Source organism: Diplotaxodon limnothrissa, linkage group LG22 (genome assembly GCF_057381915.1).
Source record: "Diplotaxodon limnothrissa isolate DT_005_m linkage group LG22, D_limnothrissa_male_GT1.1, whole genome shotgun sequence".
Classification (NCBI taxonomy): domain Eukaryota; kingdom Metazoa; phylum Chordata; class Actinopteri; order Cichliformes; family Cichlidae; genus Diplotaxodon; species Diplotaxodon limnothrissa.
The window spans coordinates 26,210,007-26,233,228 of record NC_140616.1 but is presented as its reverse complement, the minus strand read 5'-3'; the positions used below and the strand labels follow the sequence as shown (position 1 = coordinate 26,233,228).

At 41.4% G+C, this 23,222-nt stretch overlaps 2 protein-coding genes across 3 annotated transcripts; both read right to left on the bottom strand.

Annotated features, from left to right (window-relative positions):
* Positions 1-5,170: 5,170 nt before the first annotated feature.
* ntaq1 (N-terminal glutamine amidase 1) lies at positions 5,171-12,644 on the bottom strand. 2 transcript variants are annotated; one of them, XM_085346778.1, is made up of 6 exons: positions 12,587-12,644; positions 7,765-7,864; positions 6,121-6,171; positions 5,886-6,031; positions 5,678-5,802; positions 5,171-5,589 (listed from the first exon to the last, which is right to left on the bottom strand). In XM_085346778.1, exons 1-6 carry the CDS (start codon positions 12,640-12,642, stop codon positions 5,441-5,443), a joined length of 627 nt encoding a protein of 208 aa, XP_085202904.1. In that variant the 5' UTR covers positions 12,643-12,644; the 3' UTR covers positions 5,171-5,440. The 2 variants fall into 2 exon arrangements, with proteins under 2 accessions (XP_085202904.1, XP_085202905.1); XM_085346779.1 differs by having other exon boundaries at positions 5,447-5,589; positions 5,701-5,802.
* Positions 12,645-13,406: 762 nt separating this feature from the next.
* bop1 (BOP1 ribosomal biogenesis factor) lies at positions 13,407-21,697 on the bottom strand. The gene is made up of 16 exons (XM_085346777.1): positions 21,570-21,697; positions 20,526-20,690; positions 20,325-20,402; positions 19,100-19,254; positions 18,903-19,020; positions 18,626-18,727; positions 18,334-18,546; positions 18,055-18,216; positions 17,884-17,964; positions 17,736-17,805; positions 16,925-17,057; positions 15,979-16,165; positions 15,593-15,884; positions 15,345-15,429; positions 13,920-14,027; positions 13,407-13,806 (listed from the first exon to the last, which is right to left on the bottom strand). The coding sequence occupies exons 1-16, from the start codon at positions 21,633-21,635 to the stop codon at positions 13,653-13,655; spliced, it is 2,169 nt and encodes a 722-aa protein (XP_085202903.1). The 5' UTR covers positions 21,636-21,697; the 3' UTR covers positions 13,407-13,652.
* Between the last annotated feature and the right edge of the window lie 1,525 nt (positions 21,698-23,222).

Genomic DNA, 23,222 nt, shown 5'->3' with positions numbered 1-23,222 from the left:
ATACCAAACAAGGAGCATAAATTTATAGTTTTATTGCTTTTATATTATGAGAATGTTGTATAGTTTTAAAATATTGTCTGGTTTCATTTATAAAGCATTGAAAAGACGGTTTTGCATTAGAAATTTTGGATTCATGTATATGAAATTTAGCCATTAAGATTAGTAAATTAATCAAATGAAATGTGTTTGACCTATTTGCAGGGCAATCAAAAAAGCCAAACAATATTTTTCCGTAACAAAGATAAGATAAAAGAAACAACAAAAGCACAAACATCTTGCCAGAAAAGATTAGCGCATAAGTAGGATCAAAATAAGAGAGAAATATCTTTCTTCTAACAGTTAAAAAAAAATAACAGTTAGCATCAATGTCTTTTTATATCGTACAAGAAAGGTTCTGGTGGGTTAAAAACTATGAATAATTTTAAAAGATATTTCCTTTAATTTCTTGGTTAACAGGAATTTCAATGGTGTGGTCCAAATTTTCTTCCATTCCAGGTCCTAGTATAAATTATTCCATATATATATATATATATATATATATATATATATATATATATATATATATATATATATATATATATAGATATAGATATAGATATATATAGATATATAGATATATATAGATATAGATATAGATATATATCTTTATCTACATATAGATATAGTTCCAAATATAGTATCTGTGCAGAGAAAAGTTGTGTTTATAAAGCAACGACCAGGAAAGAAGCATCTGGTCGTTGGCAAAGTTGGACAGTTTTAAGGGGATTTTATCAATACTGTAATTACAAGATAAAACAAAGACTAAAATTTATTTATTTTTTAATTTGGAATAAAGTTCCAAATTGATGTTGGGTTCCTGAGAAATTGTTTGATCCAGTTTACTTTAAACACATTGTTTACTGTAGAAAAGTCAAGAAAGTTTATTCCACCATGTTGGTATGAGTTGGATAAACTGCTCCCTTAATATAATGTATTGTATTCTTATAAAGGAGTCTGTCAATATCCACCAGGGTTTCTGTATTTACATCAAGAGACAAAGCAGCATAAGTCAATCGAGATAATCCCTCCGCTTTGGTGTGTAAAACTGAAAAGCCTTTCAGAGATAAATCCTGTTGGAGCCAAGAATTTAGTTTTTTGTTGTGTTTTATGTCAAACTGGATTGAAATTGAAGAAGTATCTGGTGGTTTGACTTTTATTAATTACCAAGGTAAGTGATCGACTCTTTCACTGGAATGCCAGCAATAGAGGGACTGGTAGAGTTTCTGAGGGCAAGCAGTTCACATTTACCGATGTTTAAGTGGAGTGCTGAAGCTACAGAAAAAGCATCAGTTGTGTTAATGTTTATCTGCACCTGTGAAGCACTTTTTAAAAAGAGGGTGGCATCATCAGTAAGCTGACTAATGAATTTTTCTTTTCTGCAATTGTAATGCCTTTCAGGGGACTACGTTTAATATAGTCAGAGAGGAGCTGAGCACAGATGAGAAACAAATATAGGGAGATGGGGCAACCTCGCCTGATACTACGGTTCAACTTAAACCTAAAGGATGTACCGGCATGTAATTTGATGGAACAATTAGCATTTTTGTACATTGTTTAAATAGCATTCTGAACATAAGGGCCAAAATAAGATGAGTGTTGTTTGCCTTCTTCTAACCACCATCTATCTCCTTGATCTCATAAAGCCTCCCGCATTCAATTTATAAATGTCATTTAATTTATTCTGTTGCAAAACAAAATCAATCTCATCATCTTCCGATCGGTTCTGGAGCAGTTATCCTTGTAACTACATTAATTCCTTCAGTTTTCCTTTGTTTTGCTGTTGAAAAGCCATACTCAAATATTTAGCGGCTTCAAATTTGAAAAGCTCCCAGTTTTGACAGTAAACATGACTGGCTAGGGATTTATCCCAGAAACATTTAATCAATACCAGAATATCTTCAATCCCTGTCTCATGTTTTAGAAGGGAATTATTACGTTTCTAGTAGCAGCTCCTACGCGCTTGGGCAGCATGAAGACTTAAAGAAACCTGAAGTGATACCGCTTTGTGTTCTGTAAGTGGAGTTGGCATTATATTGACTATTATGTTATTCTTATCTAAGCAATCAGGGACTAACCAGAAATCAATACAGGATTTAGAAGAGCTGGATTTATTATTCCATGTACAGTTTGGCTTTAGGGTTCTTAACTCTCCAAATGTCTAGTAAAAGAATTTTTTGCATAAATGTATTTATAGCAGAGTTATTTGAGCAAGGTAGGCATCTGTCTAAGGAAGGATCTATTATATTAAAGTCACCTCACACTAGTAACAGAAGATTAGGGTATTTGATAATCAGAACAAAAAGCATGTTTCTGGGGCGTCCAACAAAAAGTATTTTTCTGACTGGCAAGAAGAAAGACATTATCAACACTGATGGTAAATTCTAACACATAATGACCTACTGGGGTATACTTCAGAGTGTATAACATTCTCATTAAATTTGTTCTTTTTTTTTTTTCAACTTTAATTTTTATTAGTTTTAGTTAACATTGAAAACGATACAGTAAAGAAAATTACAAACAAACGAACATATATGCAGTCTGGAGTTTACATTTCTTTTTCCACCTATCAAATTTCTTTTTATGGTGTGTTTTTGGTGCCACTTCGGAATGCTTTCCACTTCCTCCATTGTCTATCTTTACATCCCATCAGTCTAATATTGAATGTGATTTTTTTCCATCTCTGAGATACCCTCTACAATCCTAATCCAATCTTGTTGAGTAGGAGGGTCTGGGTGTAACCACTTCTTTGTGATTGCTTTTTTAGTTCCGGCTAGAATTATTTTTACCAGATATAAGTCCTCCTTTTGTATCTGTTCCTTTATGTTTCCAAGGTACATCACTTGACAGGTGTTTAGGAGTGCATAACCCAGATTATTATCTATGGTCATTTTAAGGTCTTCCCAATACTTTTTAATTTTTATGCACTTCCAGGATACATGTGAATGATCTGCTTCTGTTTCTCCACACAGTCTCCAACATTTCTGTGGACTTGAGATCTGTTTACTTTTTATTTTGGATGTAATGAAAAAACGCATCAAATTTTTCCAGCAAAATTCCCTCCACAACGGCGAATTCGTTGTGCTGTGTTGTATTTCACACATACTAACCCATTCCTTCTCTGTTATAGTTATGGCAAGTTCAGCTTCCCATTTCTTTTTAAGGTAAAAGGTTGTGTCCTGTCTATCTTCTTCTAAAGATCTATAGAAGGTGGAAATTGCTTTGAATTGTTTATGTTCATAGCAATTTTTTACTAGTCCAATAACACCCAATGGTTCTTCAAGCCATTCAGTCTTTATTTGCTTTACACAATAGTCCCTTACTTGCAGATATCTAAAAAAAAATCTCTATTTTCCAATTTGTATTTATTTTTTAGTTGTTGGAAACTCAGTAGTGTTCCATTTTTCATTAGAGTAAAAACTGCTGTAATCCCTTTTAACTCCCATCGTTTGAATGTTTGGTCCAATTGTCCCGGCTTAATTTTTTTTTCGTGTCTAAACCATCTCAGCAAAAATAATTGTTCTTTTAACTGATGTTTTTCTATTACTGTGTGTCTAATGTAAATTTCACAATTTGATTCATTCTACTTTTGTAAGAGGTCATTGTTTGTCAGAGATAAAAATTTGAATTTTGTTTCCCTCAATTTCTTTCTCAATTTCCTTCCACCGTGCCTCATAATCTGGTCTACACCAACAAACAAGAGGTCTAAATTGGGCTGCGTAAAAGTATTCCCTTAGGTTAGGCAAAGCCATCCCTCCCTTACACTTCGGGAGTTGAAATGTTGTTAACCTTGTTCTGGGCTTCTTCCCATCCCATATAAACCTTGACATCATCTTATCCCATATTTTAAATTTACTTTGAGGTATAGAAAGTGGGAGTGATTGAAACATGTAAAGCAATCTTGGGAGAACGTTCATCTTTATTATTTGGATTCTAGAGTAAAAAATTTGTAGGTATTGTTGACCACCGTTCTAAGTCTCTTTTGTTACCCTCCACCTGATTGTAGTTTGTGTCAAACATAGCAGATAATGATTTTGTCAAGGTTATGCCCAAATATTTCATGGTATTCAAGTGCCACTTTAGTTTATATTCATCTCTAATCTTTTGAGAAGGTGTATAGTTGAATGATAGAATTTGTGTTTTGGATACATTAATTTTGTAGCCCAATAAGTGTTCGAAGGTATGGAATAGTTGCATCAAACACTTGTCAGGATCTCGTAAAAAAACAATGACATCATCAGCAAATAATCCAATAAGATGTTTTTGTCCGGCTAGAGTTACCCCCTCCATTAAATTTGTTCTTAAGAGTAATAACTCCTGCCGATCTTCCTGATCCATTTGAAAACCATAGGTCATTGTCCCATTGCGTTTTCCAAAAAGCAGTATCCTTTTAAACAGAGTGTGATTCTTGAAAAAGATGAATAAAAAAAGACAGTATTCTGTTGATTTGCAAACAAAAACAAAGCTTTACGCTTAACAGTGTCTCTTAAACACCTGACAATGAGAGAAAAAAATTGATATAGACAATGTGGCCTTAACACAAAATAATGAACAGTTTACTTCCCTTAGTGAACATAGTACTGACATTAACAACTTTTAGCCTGAACCTCAAAATTGTAGATAATCCCTTATGTGACATCTGTAACTTTATACCTCATCAGCGCCGGTGCTGCTTGATCCTCAGGCGAAGTGGGTGCACCTCCTTTCCCTCAATAATCACACGGACCCCGGCAAAGTGAGCTCTTTTTCCTTCTTTCCTTGCAGTGCTCTGTCAGCAGAGGACATCTTCAGTGACTCTCAGGTAGTTTTTTCTTCAGGAAGGTGTAGTTTTTAGCTTTTCTCCAGATCTGGTCGCAAGCTGATCTTGTTGAAAACCGAATGATAACCAACCTTGACTTCTGATTTTCGTTGTAGCGGCCCAAGTGATGAACTACATCAACGCTGTCCCTAAATCCTGCACTAGTCTACCCGACAACGGCGCAGCAGATGTCAAAAACCTCTGATGTTATTTCTGGAAACTGACAATCATGTTAAACATACCAACTGTACCCCAAACAAACAGAAACCTACTACTGTTTCCTTATTTTTAAATTCTAACAGTGAATTGAAGATGCTCAAAGACATTATGGAGAGTTTTATTGATCGGGGTGAAAGCACTCTTCTGATCAACAAGTTCACCAATAAGTCATCAAATGATCAATATGTTCATATGTACATCGATGGTTTTTGGCTGAACAACTATCAAAATATCTTGCATTTTATAAGGGGGTGGGACAATGGTGAACAGTTACAAGAACCAATTTCGTTTCACATGGTCATGTGGGACAGCAGCTGGCAGGAGGACTCTTCATTCCACTTCAAACATCTGGAGCCCACAATCGAAAAAAAAACCTCAAAACCACAACTACCACGATCTTGCTGCTGATGAAGAAGAGGATGAGGCTGATGAGGTGCTTCCAATGTATCTCTGCAGGAAGTGGTTAAGGCTGAAGACCACACCCCAGCCGATGGCAGGGTCCATGTTGATGAAACCATCTAGGTTCATCTGGCACTCTGAGGGGAAAACGCAGCCCAGTATGATGACATCATAACTAAATGGTACACGCGATTACACACGCTAATAACTGGGAAGTCATGTGACCTGCAGTGCATATAGGGGCGTACGTAGGGGGAGGCATCTTCCACGATCCATCAGAGTTCCTCATGTGAGATCGATCAGATGCGAAGTTCAACAGGAAGCTGTCAGCAGGAACCACACGAAACTTCCTGGCAGACAGAAGGGGAAATTGTAACTATGATGTCACTCAGGTGTGTGTAGTTTCCTGTCATGATGCTCAGCTGTGTCTTACCTGTGGTATTCTGGTCTGATGTCACTCTCTGAGCGTAAGGCTTGGGCAGCGTAAAGCTTCAGGCTACAGGGAAACGAGAGCGTTGAATCCAGATCATACACTAGAGAGTCCGATTGATCTGCCTGCAGCAGGATCACATGGTAGTCCTGAAACAACAATGTTATCTTTAATGTCATTTTGACATCATTTGTGTTTATGTCTGTGCTCTCACAGTATTAACAGTGACATCACAAACCCAGATAACCGGCAGCTCTCCGTGTCCAGACTTCTGCTTCCACAGAGGAACCTCAAAGGAGAACAAATACAGAACATCAGCTTTAGAACCTCACCTGAGATGTTTCAAAAAACCTAAAAAACCAAGTGGATGTTTTTAGAATGTGACAGAAGTTCATGTGTTATTGTAGGGTCTTTACCTAAGAATATAAAGCACCTGGAGGCACCTTTTGTTTTTGCGATTTGGTGCTATATATGTAAAACTTAAATGACAGATGTCTAAAAGAGCATGACAGGTGTTTCACAGAACCATCCTTTAATCCATTTTTTGCCACTTATCCGCATTCGGGTTACGGGGCGGCAGTCTGAACAGAGAAGCCCTCACCCAAGCCACCTCCTTTAGCTTATCCAGGGGGGCGCTGAGATGTTTCTAACCCAGCTCTGAAATGTAATTTGCCTCCTCCTAGCATTTCATGCGCAGAATAACTCACCTGGGAGTTATCCAGGAGGCATCCTTGCAGGATGCCCGGACTACCTCAAACTGGCTCATTTCAATGTGGAGGAGCAGTTGGCTGTATTCTGAGTCCCTCACGAATAACCAAACTCTATCTCTAAGAGAGAGCCCAGCAACTCTTTGAAGGAGACGCATTTCATTCAGTTTCATTTATATAGCGACAAATCCCAACAACATTTGCCTGAAGGCACTTTATATTGTAAAGTATATAAAATAATAGTTTCTTCATAACCTCTCAGACCGGTTTCCTCTTTTTCTGTATTTCTTTGGTATAGTCGTGATTAACTTAAGACGGTCCAGCCTTCATATGTTACTTTTTGTTTCTATGCCTGCCATATTATGTGCTTTTTAACCTGGTACTCCAGGAAGCAAACAATAATAGCTCAGTGGGCCCTTTCACTGTGTGTGTTTACATTCTTGGCAATCTTCAGCAAAAAAAGTTTGTCACAAATCCTATGCTGTCATTTCTTCCAGACCCCTCAGGAATTCCGTGTATCCGTATGCTGTTGCGTCAATCTGGACTCTAGATCATGACATTTAGCAGCTAGTTTAGCCACTTCTTGAAGTGCAAGACAGCAGTCCTACGTATTGGTTTAATATGCATGCTGAAGGATATATCCTGATCAAAAATGACTCCAAGATTCCTCACAGTGTTGGAGACCAAGGTAATGCCAACCAGAGTAAGCATATTGTTAGATACCAAATTCAGAAGCTGAAAAGTTAGAGGTCATCCAGGTCTTTAAGACATTCCTGCAGTTTAACTAATTGGTCTGTTTTATCTGGCTTCATGGGTAGATAAAGTTAGGTGTGATCTGCATAGCAGAGAAAATATGTGCTATGCCTTTTAATGCTCCTATCACATAACCCCGTGGAACTCCATAATTAATCTTGGCGACGTCTGTGGAGAGGACTGTCCATGTACATAAACAAATTGGAATCTATTACATAGATATGATTCAAACCACTGCTGTGCATTATGTTTAATACCTACAAGCATGTTCCAATCGCTGTAATAAAATGTTTCCCCACCACCTGCTCCAACTCACCACCAGACGGTGATTAATTGACATAGAGCAGCAGATCTGATGATACAATTACAAAATCCATCATCTTCATTTTAAATCTGACATTATACTGGCATTTGGTTCTCACCGTTCTCGTCTCATTGGAGATGAAGATCACAAACAGATGTTCCAGCGGTGCGGTTCTCTGTTTTCTGACATAGTCACAGAGTTTCCAGACATTTTCTTCACTGCAGAACAAGAACAGACAGAAGGGCAACAGACAGTCAGCCTGTAGGACTTCCTCAAAGTTCTGAAGGATTAGTGTGTCCTGCTGATCCATATGATCGTTTTTATTGATGGCTAATAGAAAATGTTTCACCAAGTCTTTAACTCCAATTCCACACGTTGCTATCAAAAACATTCACTCCTCAGTCAGAACCTACACAACACAGAGAAAAACACACACCTGAGGACAGTCAGAAAAAAGGGATGAAGAACTTTTCAAACCGGAATCTCACTGAACCTGAAAAGAAAGTGCTAGCCAAAGGACTCCATTTTGCCATTTCTCCTCAACAGTTGCCCATAGTGGACCTCATCACAGCCACAGAAACCGCCATACGGATTAATAAATTATCACAAACAGAAGCAGAGCAAATCAAGATGAAAGTTTCAGCCACCCTCTCCAGTGCCAAAGTCCCTCCGTCTAACCTCACAATTAGAGCTGGGCGATAGAACGATAACGATATGTATCGCGATATAACTTTTACTCGATAGAGAAATTAAGCTATCGCGATAGACCTCGCCGCTCTTGTCCTCTTAAAAAAAAAAAAAAAAAAAAAAAAGGTCAGCCAATCCAAATTAAGTAGCGCAGAGCCGAACCAATCACAGCCGCAGCGTCACGTCGCGTGACTTGTTACGTACAGCACAAGTGCCAAGCCGCACGTGTGTTTGTTTGGGAAGCAGCCAGCGGGTAATGGAGGAAATGAGTGTGCCGACTAGAAAAACCAACCGAGCGTGACCGAAGAGAAAACAGATGATGGTTCCAATGCCGGAGAGATTGTCAAACGGAAGAGCCATAGAAGTTCCGTAGTGTGAAGGTATTTCGGCTATTTCAAGTCTGACAAAAAACAGAGTAGCGTGCACTGTAAATTGTGCCGAAAGCAAGTCTGGAAATACAATAAACTGGTGCATGCGTCACACTGTGCGCCACGTTATTGTTTCGGTGAAATGGATTTCTACAATACTGTTACTGTTAATTCTACTCTCTGCAGTGTTTAAATGCTTACATACACACACAGTTACTGTCCCTCCACACATACGACTCGGTTCTGCTTCTATGCCCCAGCTTTGTTTACTTTTTCCCACCGAGGCTTCTAGACTTCTGATTGGCCAACATTTCTGCACGGTTAGGAATCTAGCGCCACCTGCTGCTTTGGCATGTTCATAGCAGCGTTTTCCTTCATTTCTGCCTTTATGTGTGGACGGGATTATTTTTTAAAACGAAAACGGAAAATCTCAGTTTTCAAAAATACCTGTGTACGTGTGGACGTAGCCTCAGTCTCTGACTGGAAGCGCTAATTCGTCATTCGGCTTTTGTCAGACTAAAGTAACTGTTAAAACTGTTTGAAAAGCTAAGCTATACAACAAGGAGAGATTGAGAATTTCCTTTTAGTTCTCAGTTTATTTGATATTGACAAAAGTTAGTCAGTTTTGTCTGATCTTCTGTAAAACAAACTAAGATTTATTTTTAGAATTAATATTTTGTTTCTAAGTGGAATTGACAATTTAGTTTGTTTCGTTTGTTCTATTTTGAAACTTAAACGCTTTAGCGGCTGCCTTTTGTGTAGTTTGCAATATTTGCCTTTTATTTATCTGAAAAAGTCTCATGTTCCTTAAGTACATCTACCCTGTTGAACTTATTATGGGAAATAAATATTTAAATAAAAACAAGCTGCTGATTATTTCACATTTTACTTGTGAGCAACGGCACATTTAAATCTTACAAATATAGTTATTTGGCTTATATCGTGATAGATATCGTTATCGCCTGAAATGAAAAAAACATATCGTGATATGAAAAAATCTCATATCGCCCAGCTCTACTCACAATACAAGAAAAGAAGGCCGTCGCTTCCCTGAGCATAGACCACAACATCACCAGCTGACAAAGGAAGGTGCACCGTGGTCCTAAACACAACAGATTACCACACAAAGATCACTACTCTCCTCAGTGACAAAAATACCTACGAAGCCTTAAAGCGAGACCCCACAAGCAGCTACAAAAAGAAAGTTATAGCTTGCCTTCAAGACCTTGAAAAGGACAAAATCATTGAGCGCCCTTTATATCATCGCCTAAACCCAGGGGATGCCATACCCTGCATTTATGGACTTCCTAAGATCCACAAAGGTGTCCCACTCAGACCCATTGTTAGCAGCATAAACTCAGCTACTTACAACATTTCAAAACACCTAGCTACCATTTTAGCACCTCTGGTGGGGACCACCACATATCACATCAAGAACTCCACCGACAAGGTCCAGAAACTTACCCTGGATCCAGATGAAACCATGGTGTCCTTTGATGTAATAATAATAATAATGGATTGGATTTATATAGCGCTTTTCAAGGCACCCAAAGCGCTTTACAATGCCACTATTCATTCACTCTCACATTCACACACTGGTGGAGGCAGCTACAGTTGTAGCCACAGCTGCCCTGGGACAGACTGACAGAAGCGAGGCTGCCATATCGCGCCATCGGCCCCTCTGGCTAACACCAGTAGGCGGTAGGGTAAAGTGTCTTGCCCAAGGACACAACGGCCAGGACAGAGAGCCCGGGGATCGAACCGGCGACCTTCCAGATACAGATACGATGTTTGCCTTTCCTGGACTGCGCCGTGCGCATTGAAGAGAATGGAAACCTCAACATTGAAGTTTACTGGAAGCCCACACACACGGACCAGTACCACCTCTTTGACTCCCACCACCCTCTGGAACACAAATTTGGAGTAATTAGGACCCTACATCACCGGGGAGAACATGTTCCCTCTAAGCCTGAAGTGAAAAAGAAGGAACACACACATGTTAATGAAGCTATTAAAACAAGCGGTTATTCTAATTGGGCTTTCATCAAGTCTGCAAAGATGCACAGAAAAGAAGATCAGGCACCAGCGAGGGAGGATAAGAAAGAAAAATGCAACAACATTGTCATTCCCTACGTAGCCGGTGTATCAGAAAAACTCCAGAGAGTCTTCTCCAAGCATGACATCCCAGTTTACTTCAGACCCAGCAACACACTCAAACAAAAACTAGTTCATCCCAAAGACAAAACTCCTAAACACAAACTTAACAATGTAGTGTATGCTGTACAGTGTAGCGAGGAATGCCCAGACCTCTACATTGGAGAGACCAAACAGCCACTTCATAAACGCATGGCACAACACAGAAGAGCCATCTCCACAGGACAAGACTCGGCATCTAAGAGGACAAAGGTCACTCTTTCGAGGATGCAAATGTTCATATTTTGGGTCCTTCACTCTAGTTAGCAGTGAGCGCAGCACACGCCACGTCCGATATGAAAGGGCCTTTCATATCAGATCAGGAGCGCTGATATAAACAAACTGAAGCAAGAGCGGCAGAGGCTGCTTGGGCTGATCCGCTCCCTGGAGAGTGACATTGAAGACCTGAAGAGGCAGATCTCTGGAGATGAAAAGACCAGTCAGGACAAGGAGAGAAAGAATCAGGAACTGGAGAAGTTTGTTCTTGAATTCCAGCTGAAAAGCAGAAAACTGAGCCTCTGCAACATGACATCAGTGTGAAGAAGGAGCGGATCAGTCAGCTGGAGGAAGAGCTGATACAAACCGACAAGAGCAATGCTCAGCTGAAGCTCACCGTCTCTGAGCTGAAGCTCAAACTGAAGACCAGAGACAGAGATGTACAAAGAGAGTCAGAAGGTCAAAGATTTGGAGACGCGTCTCCAGCGATTGAAATCAGACCTGGACAACTGTGTGGGCTTCATCCAGGAGCCTAAAACCCTGAAGGACAACATACAGATGCTATACGCTCGATATGTCCAGCAGACTGAAAGGGTGGAGAGAACCAATGCAGATGATACTGTTCAGAAGGCGCTGCGTCACCAGTGTGAGCAACAGGAGAGGACAGTAAATGGCCTCAAAATGAGGCTGGTCAAATCTGCAGAGGAGCACGAAAAGGTCTACACCAAAATCATGAAGGAAACATGACTCTGATAGCTGAAATCAACAAGCTGCGGAAGGAGCTGCATTTGGCCAGGACTCAGGCTAAAGACGTCAAAGATCAGCTGGCTCTCTTAAAGAAGCCCAAGAGGTCACAGCCCATCAGAAGAAGCAGCCTACCAGGAGCCCAAACAGCTAGGAGTCAGCTGATTGTCTTTTACCTCAGCAATAGCTCTGCAACTAACACACAGCAACAGATACACATACAAGAAGAAAGTTGTTAGTATGATTGTTGTATTCATTCTTAATGTAAATTGATAATGAATGTGTGGATTTGTATGTTACCATAGCAATTTACTGCAGAAAACAATCATATTGATAAAGGTTTGATCACTGACCTGTTAAAAAAATAAAAAATAAATGAAAGGGCCTTTAAAGAAGATGGGGCGATAGTCAAACTGACCAGCAGATGTCACTGTGGACATGGGTTTCACATTTTTTTCGAAGCCTCGATACAGTTCGGTTGTATGTTTGTTGATAACCTGATATTACCACTGTTTAAAGGAGGATTATTATTCCTTTAAATGTTCTTGTGATTTTTATTCTCTCACTGACAAATTTAAAGAAACTGCGCTAAAAATTAAACGGAAATCTGAACTAGCCAATCATTGTAGTTGCAGCTGCTTTGACCAGACGTGTGTTTACAATTCTCAGGAGCCAAGTAATGTTCTGACACAGAGCCTGCACGTCACCTGTTGCAGGTATGTCGAGACTCACCAGTAGCAGCTCGTGTACACGCAGTCCTCGCGCGTCGGAACGAGTCTCCGATTCATGATCGGGTGTTACACTGAAAGAGCTCCAAGGGAAACGGGCTGACGCCAAATCCGCTAAGGAAAGGGGACTTTCAAATTAAAAGCATCGACAAAGTAACAGTAAGACTGGGGTCTAACTGCTAATTTCACTTCGCTGCCGCCACAAGAAATTAGCTTCAGTGCTCCCTTATTTACCTCCTACATTAGTGACACTGCATCCTTCATGAAAGGAGAACACCGTTTACAGCAAAGCACTATGAGAGAAACAAACTGACCTCTGAACCTGTTAGCTAGCTTAGATTTTCAGAGAATAACTACTTTAGCAGTATACAGTCCCCATTCACTCAGGAGTTATCCTTCTGCTCAGCACCATAAATCATCAGAAAAGACTTTTTTCATTAAATCTCTTAGAAATTGTAATTTTTGTAAACATCTGCACTGCAAATTTCTCAAGTTTTAATTAGATTTTAGATCAAATACTTCATCAAACTGAACTGAACAAATCTGTTCATATCATATTGATTATACGGTGAACTAAAAACTACATGAGTGAAATTTTCTCACTGAAATATAAATAAAACCCAGACAGATCTGGATCAGCACTCCAGAAACTAATTCGAAACAAGCTAATGAGCAAATCTAAAACTAGAATAACTGTGGTGAGATGGGCGGAGTTCACAGGGAGTCCAGGCTCCTCAGCTAACTCTGTAAATATGGCTGTCATGATATCTGAACTTAACATCTTAAACCTGATCGATCACCCACAAATAGCCAATTATGCATGTTTTTATTCATCTTTAATGGCCCTAGACAGGAAAGGGATGTCACACTGCTGATCAATATCAGCTCCTTTCACCAGACTGACAGCGCACACGCACACACACACACACACAGTTCAGTTTATTCAAAAAGGAACTGACATCACAGCAAGGAGACCAGTGAGGCAAGGACTCATGGTGTCACATGTTAAGACATTGTGTCTGAAAGTAAAAACATTAGAAAAACGGCATCTGTGGTTGCTAAGCATGTTGCTATGTGAAGAGGCAGATAGTAGCATCAGCGCCAGAGGAGAAGACCCAGGGTTGCGTGGGGTGAAAGGTCACATCCAGAACACCAAGATCATGAGTCATCACATGACCTCTGAGGACTTTCACTGGGACGATGAGTGGATTCTGCAAAAGGTCACTGTGGAGGTAGGAAGGAGGGGTTAGAGTGTAACTGAGAGGAGGAAAAATGTGTGTGTGTGTGTGTGTGTGTGTGTGTGTGTGTGTGTGTGTGTGTGTGTGTGTGTATATTACTTGTAAACAGTCCCGTGACAGACTATCACTGAGCCATCATCCGACGCCGAGGCAAACAGCGGGTACAGTCTGTGATAGGCCACACCCCTCACTGCTTTCTTATGGTGTCTGCAGAGAGAAGGTGATCCATACCACATGATAAATGATTAAAAACAAACAAAAGAAAACAACATCTGATCAATATGTAGTATTCAAAAATCAATGATGACACACCAATGTCAGCGTCATGACTGAGTACACATGCTTTGAGACCACTCTGAACCAATCACAGCTCTGATTTGTTTGAGGTGAGACTCAGGTAAGGTCTTTGTTTGCTCAGCAGGATTTAAACTCCTCACCTTCCTGGTGCACGTCTGACTGAAATCTAATTTCCTGAACTGCTGCACCTGCTGGACTGTGAAGGCACTGCAGATCTTTCTTTTTTTTTGTCAATTTAAACAATGCTGCTTTATGTACAAATCAGCTCTGGCTATGCAAAATTCTGTTGGCATCAATGTATAAAATGTGAAAAATACAAGCTGAACACAAGAGGGAGCATTATAAAATAAAATAAAGAGCTATAATCATTTTAAAACCGGGATACCATACAAATAAACTACATGGCAGTTCTGAATAGAGTAATTCACACTTTTCTTAGGGTTTAAATGTAAACCAGACACTTCAGAAAATATGTGGATTTTATTGATGACAAGAGGGATTTGTTCTGACCTTTTGAGGAAAACTGTAGTATCATCTACCAGCTGAGTGCTTAGGTCTATACATGTGACATTGTGATTTTCATAACAGTCACAGCTTGTGTGACTGTTGCGCAGTGGTTGTGGTTTCATTGTCAGAGTTAGGCACATCAAATGTAGCAGATATGAATTATTTTAGATTCATGCACTGAATTCCACTTTCATACCAGCTGTATAGTGTCTAATATAAAGAGAGCATAAACAGTGATGGTAATTACCCAGGACAACTCAAACTCACAAAACACTTGTTAAATTTAGGTGTGTAAAGAGCAGTAAACCTCCAAATCTGTAATTAATCTTAAAAATATTCACTTGTTAACTCTTAACCCACCTGTGCTTTCCCTTTACTCAGCATTGATGCAGCTGTCTGTGAATCTACTTAATTTATAACTTCTGACAAAGTCTAGTCAAGCTGTGTTAGATAATCACTCTAACAACACCACCTTCTGTAGGGGACTGCATAAACCTGCAATATTTGTAACCTTGAGAGTTACTAAGTACAGCCACCATTTGAAGAAACCCTGACCCCCATTCTGGAGATCAGGTCTGAACGAAGACAGGAGCACTCAAGGTCACCTGTAGCTGACCAAGACATTGCTTCCATTGTAACAATTAACAAAAGTGGTAATGTTGACAGCTCATGTCTAAAAGGGTTAAACTCAGATGATCAGAGTGACTGGCAGGTACGTACCGGAGCATCTTGTAGGGTTTAGTTGACAGATCGAGGTCAAACCAGCTCAGCTTACAGTCATAACTCCCACAGATCACATGATCACCTGCAGACACACGAACAGACAGGTGGGACAGCTGTGAAGAGAATACTGCTCGTATAAATACAAATGACTTTAGGACGAAGCAACTGCGGCGAGCGAAATGACCATTGCGGCGGGTTTATTGGAGCCTTTAAGACTTGTGTGTGGGGGACTGGGGTGCGGTTACCTCCTGGATGGACAGCCATGCTGGAGATCCACTTGGAGTTGGTTTGGAGTTTTTTAGTCATTTCTTGTTTGACGAGGTTGTAGATGCGGATCGAGCGCTGTGTGGCCACAAAGAAATAGGGCCTGATTGGGTGGAAGGATATGCACTGGACCAGGCCTTTATTCCTGCTGAAGGGGTTCTGACTCCGCCTCCGGCTCAGCTGGTGGATATACACCTGCAGGTGGCTTGTGTTATCTGGCATCACTGATGCTAGGTAGTCTCCTTTAGCATGCCACACCACCTGGTGAACAGCCTGCAGAGATCAACAGCGATTAGGCCAGATGTGGATCAGAGTGGGGGGGTTTAAAAACAAATGAATAAATCAACCAATCAGGTGGTTTTCTCACTTTGGGGTGTTGGATTTTGAGGCGGAGCCCCTGGTTTAGCTCTTCCCCCTCAGCCTCGCTCCAGACAACAGACCCATTTCCTTCTGCTGGCTCCTCCCCCTCCTGCTGGGCACTGAGGAGTCGTTCTGACGACAAGATGACCTGTTTATCTGCCAGAGAGGGAGACAGGATCAAGACCACAGAGTCCCTGAAACCAGAGAGAAACAGAGGGACAGGATCACATCAGTGGGAGAGGAGGGAAGAGTTTAAAATCCTGCTTGTTTCTAGAGTATTTAAAAGTATAATGGGAGGCAGATCCTTAAGCTTTCAGATCTCCCTCTGTGGAACCAGCTCCCAGTTTGGATTCAGGAGAGAGAAACACTCTACTTTTAACATTAGGCTTAAAAGTTTTCTTCTTGATAAAGCATATAGTTAGGTCTGGATCAGGTGACCCTGAATCCTTCCTTAGTTACGCTGCAATCGTGCTCATAAAGTTGGATGTCCACAACAACAAAAAACCCAGTTTAAACCATCATTAGAAATCACTGAATTAAATTATTAATACATGCTCTCTTCCTCATATGACATATTTATCCCCATCTCGCTCCAGGGGTTATGTGATTGATGGGATATTCTTTGTATTACTGTAGGACAGGGGTGGGCAACCCCAGGCCTCGAAGGCCAGTGTCCTGCAGGTTTTAGATGTGTCCTTGATCCAACACAGTTGATTCAAATGGCTAAATTCTCCAGAGGCTTGAGAACGAACTAATCATGTGATTCAGGTGTGCTGACCCAGGGTAATATCTAAAACCTGCAGGACCTGGAGTTGCCCCCACTGCTGCTGTAGGATCTTTACCTTAGAATGCACAGCACCATGAAGCAAATGCTGTTGTGATGTTGTGCTATACAAATAAAACTGAATGTCACAGGCAGACGGAGAAAGAGAGAGAGACAGAGAGGTGCTCACAGGGCAACAGCCAGCAAACAGACAGACGGATTTGGGTTCCAGGCAACGCTCTTCACAGCTCCGCCCACCTGGACCGTCTTCATACAACGAGACGAACAGACCTCCCAGAATCTGACAGAGCCATCATCACTTCCTGTGAACAGGGAGGAGAGAGATTACAGTCCCGCCCACACTCAATGAACCCATCCAAAGGATGCATGTTTTATTTAAACATCACCTTCAAACTGGGTTTTCAGGAAGTGCTCTGACCACAACACAGAAAACTCAAAGAAAAGAAGATAAAAATGAATATGGAGTTTAAAAAAAATTTAAAAAATCCAAAACAGGTTGTTTTTAGGAAGAATTTCAAAGACAGAGTCGTGAAAAGCATTATCATGGATACTCTGTGGCAGTACAGTCGGTCTTTACAAAACACAGACTCCTGAATCAAATACTTATTTCCTGATACTAATTCAAAGACGACTGGACTCCGCCTTTCCAATAAATACACCAAGGAAAGTGTAAATGGATAAGACCACACAGAATAAAGCTGCTTTGTGCACAGACACAATTTGAGATTATCAGGCTGAGGTCTCTGTGTGGAACTGTCATCATGTCTGGTTTTAAAACAGTAACAACAGAATGCTCATCTTGAGACTCAATCAGTGAAGCTGCCTGCATCTTTTACACACTCTGTGGTGCAGGTGTGTAGACTGGTCGGTCAACAACCCTGCCTGGGATCAAACACTTGACTCTCACTGTGAGCTTTACACCACTCCGTCACGATGTCAACAGTTTCTATTGATGTGTGAGTGGGACAAGCTGAGGTTACCTGAGGCAAGCCACTGTCCCGATGGAGACACACTGATAGAGCGAACCAGACCGCTGTGACCTCGATAGACCTGAACACACAGATAAAAGATGTGAGAAAGGGTTCACCACTTTGTTTGTGTGCATGTGTTCAGGTGTGTGTGCTGTACCAGCGACCGTGTGGTGGGAAATGGCTGAAGGTCCTTTGGTTTGGGAAGTTGGGGAATCAGATCCTCTGGATTCACATTCACCTACATGCAGACAAACAGGAAATTATTTAAACTGCATGCCTAAAAGGGCAGCTCCAGCTTTAGGTAGTAGGACAGACTGAGAAAGGTTACCCTCATCTTCCTCTGTCGTGGGCACAGATAAAGGTCCAGGCAGCGCTCAAACCTCTCGTGGATGAATTGAGAAAATGCTGGAACCTGACGGAGGCTCGAGTACTTCCTTGGAACAAACGGCAACTTTCTGTCTGCTGGATCCTGTTGCTCCCACAGTGCTCGCTGCAGACAGGTGAGGTAAGTGAGGACAGACAGACGGGGGGGAAGAAAAATGTGTCTTTGAATGCAGTTCTATCTATCCTCTGAACAGAAACCAGGTGAGGCAACGCATTGACAAACCTCCTCGTCAGTAAACAGATACTCGGGCGGTGGGTTGTAGGACTCATGGTGACCAGGTAAAGGGATTTTGGGGGCGGGCAGGTGCATCTTATGTCTGGCCAGAATGGAAGAGTCTTCGCTGGCCCACAAGTTGTAATACCGCCCCCTGCCATCATCCTCTACCCGCCTGGGTTTGATCCAACCCATTTTTATGGCATGGACCAGTTTGGACACCTGCAGACAGGCAAGTCAGACAGGTGAGTGACAGACAGCTGAGAACAGCCAGGTAAGCCAAGTGAGTCAGGTGCATTACCTTCTCCTTCTCTGTGAGCGAGGGGATAAAGCTGCGTTTGTCTGCGGGTCTGTTGGTGACGGGATGAATCATCACGTCGCTGCTGAAGAATTCTACCATTGGCTGCGGAAGAGGGGTAAAGAGACAGGTAGCCAGCGTGTTCTACATTTTTAAGCCACACTCACTTCTTCTAGCTGGTCTGGGACATGTGGGGGACATGTGGTTACTAAAGGGTGGATCAAGCAGGTAAATGCGAGGCTAGTGAACAGAACCCCGGTGTCACTGTGTGAGGGCATACCTCGCACTCATTGAAGTTGACATCTCCAAACTGTCCTCTCTGCAGACGGTTCACCAGCTCCACCTGATCATCGGACAGCACAACGTCACTTCCTGTCTGCTTGTCATGCACCGTTCTCCTGCAGACAGCAACCTGTTAGCTTCATCAGCATTCCCTATCAAACCTATGAAGAAGTTAGCATCATGCTAACTGCTCACCAGTACTCCGGGTTCTCCATCTTATCCAAGAAGTCATCAAGCTCATCCTTGTTCCTTATAGGCTTGTAGATTTTTTTCCCATCCAGATTGTACCCAATGTGAGGGAAATCTTTGTACCACTCCATAGGAATGTTCCCCACTGTGTTCCTGATATCCTGAAGAACAATGTGAGCATGAGAAACCACCACAGGACGGAGAGGAGAACATAAAAGAAGCAAATGCACCAATCAGAACATGTGTAAAGAAACATGTATCCTGTACAAAACATGTTGTATTGTAGCCACTTTAACAGGAACACTGACAGGGATTTGTCTTAGTTATGCTCACATATATCACAAGGCAAATGTTGATTATGTTAAATTTGATTATGGATTTAACAGGAGCCAAAGAAGAGAAGCCAGTACGGGAGAAATATACTCTCTCTTTTTAGTCCCTGTAAGTTTTCTTACTGTAGCATTTTGGAACGATTGAAGGCTTTTCAGGGAGTTTTTAGGACATCCTGATAATAATGAATTACAGTAGTCCAACCTAGAAATAATAAATGCATGAACTAGTTTTTCAGCATCACTCTGAGACAGGATGTTGCTAATGTCAGAGCTATTGAATAAAGCAGTGTTTAATGTGCAGGAAGGACATAATTTTTTTGTTTTGGTAAAACACCGGTCCTGTCTGGCAGGCATGATCCGAATGCGTTGTTGTACCAAATACATTTGTTTTCACAAAAACAGCACTATGGATTCTCTGAAGGCTCTCTTGTTAATCTTTTTTCTTTTAGTATTAATAGTATTATTTTTATGGATATTATGTTGGGTCAAGGCCAGGTTGGTAAAAGACAGAAGAAAGCCGCTGAAGACCCAAGGCCACACATTCAGATGACAACCGTGTGTCTACTCCAACCAAGGAACTATGGACAGAGCTCCCACAGTCAAGGGTAGGTGTGACAGGGGCCAGAGGCAGCGGGTGGATGGCCAACCAGCACAAGCTATGGGTGGGCCCTAAATCCCAGACCCCTTGAGAACGACACCTGGGGGAGCAGGGATTCTCATCACAGCTTTTTCAGGCTAATAAAGGTCAACATCGGGTGAAACAGAGAACTCTGAGCTTCACCAGGAGCAAAAATCTCCCAGCTTTTTATTAGTGTACATGTGGCTAAAATTGCATACAATACACCAGACAAGCATAAGAAAAGTAATGACAAGCACACAAATGAATAAGTTTAGATCACCTCTTCATCTGAAGAATCGTGTTCATACTCATGTTTCTTCTTTTCTTCACTCACTTCTCCCTCTTTTTTTTCCTTCATCTACAGATGGAACAAAGTTCAGGTGATGTTCTGCAGCAGAACACTGAGGACACTTTTAACAGCAACCAATCAGCAGTCAGACCAACACAGAATTAAAACCCCTCTTATCTGCTTACACTTTACCTTGTCGTCATTGTCATCAGATCCCTCTTCCTCATCGTCATCAGATCCCTCTTCCTCCTCAGAGTCACTCCCAGAATCCTCCAGTCCTGAGTAGACACTGTCCTCGCTATCTGATAAATCATCATCCTTATCTTCATCAGCAGGTTTCCTGTTAAAGTTGAAGATCTGAGAAGGAAAACCCAGAATTACTCAATTAAAAAACCATCAGTTTTTTGCTGAGATTTCCAAGAAGAGTGTAATTAAAGAGCAGAAAAATAAAACCTATGAATCATTCGCACAAGCTAATAGCATGTGCGAATGATTCTGTGAGTGATCACACACACTTAAATCAAACAATAACCAGCAACTAAAACCAAAACATGTCAAATCAGGATAAACTTATGTACTCTACTCAGGATTGACATCACCCTGTGCAACCCTAACCGTACACATGTACTCTGACACACTACCTGCTGCAGTGCTCGTTCCATCACAGTATGTCTGAAGGTTCTCAGTCATCCAGGTGATCGTAGTCAAAGGAGCTTGCAAAGAAAAGCGTCTGGACTTCTTTAAGTTGCTTGAAGACGTTTCACCTCTCATCCGAGAAGCTTCTTCAGTTCTATTTGACCTTAGAACTGAAGAAGCTTCTCGGATGAGAGGTGAAACGTCTTCAAGCAACTTAAAGAAGTCCAGACGCTTTTCTTTGCAAGCTCCTTTGACTCGTTCCGTCACAGTTTTACTGCCATTTGCGTCACTGCTTCCATGTTGGATCGTTAGCTCTGGGTCGGTGAGGTTGCTCCGACAATGCGAGTTAAAATCTGAGTTGAGGAGGTCTTCCGTTTAAAACTCCGACATTATAACGGAGCCCTAACCCGAGACTGACATCACACATGTGCACAGAGGATAGTTCTGTGTTTATTATAGAAGCAGCATCGCCCCGGTCCGGTCTCATGGCTCTGTGTCTGCTCTGAGGGCTAAACAGCAGCCTGCCCCGTGTTAGCATGCTAGCTCGTTACTAGCATGTTACCAGATCTTCATCACTTTCCTCCTGTGTGTGTGGCTCACCTGGTTCTGCTCCTCATCCTCTTCTTTACTCCTCTTCAACGCTGTTTTCCCCCCTGCTTTCTTCATCGCTCCTCTCCGGTCGCTCCACGCGTTTCTATCCTCCTCGATTCAACCACGTGAAACCGAAGGTTAGAGGTCACGTGTCACAGCTCGAGGGCGGGGCCTGCTGGTGACGCCTCGAGCTTCTGGCAGAAAGTCATAGTTACAGTGACACGACCTCTGCCGGGGAGTTTGCTGTTCTCCCCGGCTCAGATATTTGAAGTTTACGCAGCTACATTCTGGCCTGAAAATATCTTAATAGTTCATTTTGCGACCCAGAAAGAGTAATAAGGGTAATATTAAAAGGAGTAATTAAAAGTAATTAAGGAGTAATTAAAAGTAATAAGGGTAATATTAAAACTAAGTTGCTGCAGTAGTAGTAGTAGTTGGAAGCTGGAATTAGCTGGGCCAATCTGGGATATGGTTTTTCAATTTTGTTGTCCGGGTGGAAAATCGGGAGAAATTCGGTAGAATGGTGACACCGGGAGATTTTCGGGACGGGCACTGAAATTCGGGATTCTCCCGGAAAAATCGGGAGGGCTAGCTTGTATGACTACGTCCCGCTGGTTAGCCACCACCACTTTGTCCGTATCTGGAAGTCCCACAGGATCTTAGCTCAGTCATTCTCGACCACCTTAGCTGGCATCTCCCATTTTGACCTTGGGACTTCCAGGCCATTCCTCAGCACAGATGTTTCTGTATACTATACTCTATTGCCTGTTGTAGTGTGTGCTAGAAATTAGGACTGGGCGATGTGAGGAAAATATGAGTAATATGACTAGGGTTGCCAACTCCCTGAAAAATAAATAAGGGACACCTCGTGGCCAGGGCCGGGCGACCCAGTTGTCTTCACCCTTCCCAGTGTGGTGAATTTTCTAGCTCTTTTTTTGTGTGTGAAATTATTTTTTTTAACCCTTTGACTTGAATTTGATTTAAGTAGATGTGTATTCTTTGTGATATGAACACATGTGAAACAAATGATCATTTAGCCATTTATTTTTAGCTCAAAATGACAACATTAACACGTAAAACAGGTCTCTTTCTTAAACAGAAGCCTGTCATGCTTAACTTTTGAGAATATAAGTAAATCTTTCTTTAAAAGAACTCTGTCCTGCTTAACTTAAAATAATAGAAAACAATAGAAAGAAAAATATTCTTGTAACAGTGTACATTTAGTGCATTTAGTACAATTGGCTTCAGTTGAGGTATTATTTCAGCTTTTCTAATGCTAATCAGCTGCTCCCGTTTGAAAACCCGCTTGTTCCCATGATTACGCATCATAACTCATCATCATTATTCATCTATGTATTACTTTTATGTATTAGTCATCTATTTGTTGTAATCATCCATCCTTGCAGTCGTTTATTACACAAAATAAATTATATTATCACACTTCTGGCCACATAGCGCTGATATTCACTGCACATGCCCATATTAACTTTTTCCAGCCAGGTGTTTTCCTTTTCCCATTCTTCCCTTTCTCTGAGGGGAACAAACATTGCTGCTCTAACGCTGGGCTCACACTGTGCGGTTTTAGGCCCATTTTGAGCCGATTTTTGAGTGATCGGACCGATTTTGGCCTTCATCGTGTAGTATACGTGGGGTAACGAGAAG

What these genes read in the sequence shown, in the direction of transcription:
- bop1 (XM_085346777.1), bottom strand. Translation starts at nt 21,635, where the DNA reads ATGAAGAAAGCAGGGGGGAAAACAGCGTTGAAGAGGAGTAAAGAAGAG. An exon ending in ACGATTCTTCAGATGAAGAG is followed by an intron (nt 19,255 to 20,324) that starts GTGATCTAAACT and finishes ATTGTTCTTCAG; the next exon opens with GATATCAGGAACACAGTGGG. An exon ending in CGCTCACAGAGAAGGAGAAG is followed by an intron (nt 18,547 to 18,625) that starts GTAATGCACCTG and finishes GCCTGTCTGCAG; the next exon opens with GTGTCCAAACTGGTCCATGC.
- ntaq1 (XM_085346778.1), bottom strand. Translation starts at nt 12,642, where the DNA reads ATGAATCGGAGACTCGTTCCGACGCGCGAGGACTGCGTGTACACGAGC. An exon ending in TCTCCAATGAGACGAGAACG is followed by an intron (nt 6,172 to 7,764) that starts GTGAGAACCAAA and finishes TTCTCCTTTGAG; the next exon opens with GTTCCTCTGTGGAAGCAGAA. An exon ending in GAGAGCTGCCGGTTATCTGG is followed by an intron (nt 6,032 to 6,120) that starts GTTTGTGATGTC and finishes TTGTTGTTTCAG; the next exon opens with GACTACCATGTGATCCTGCT.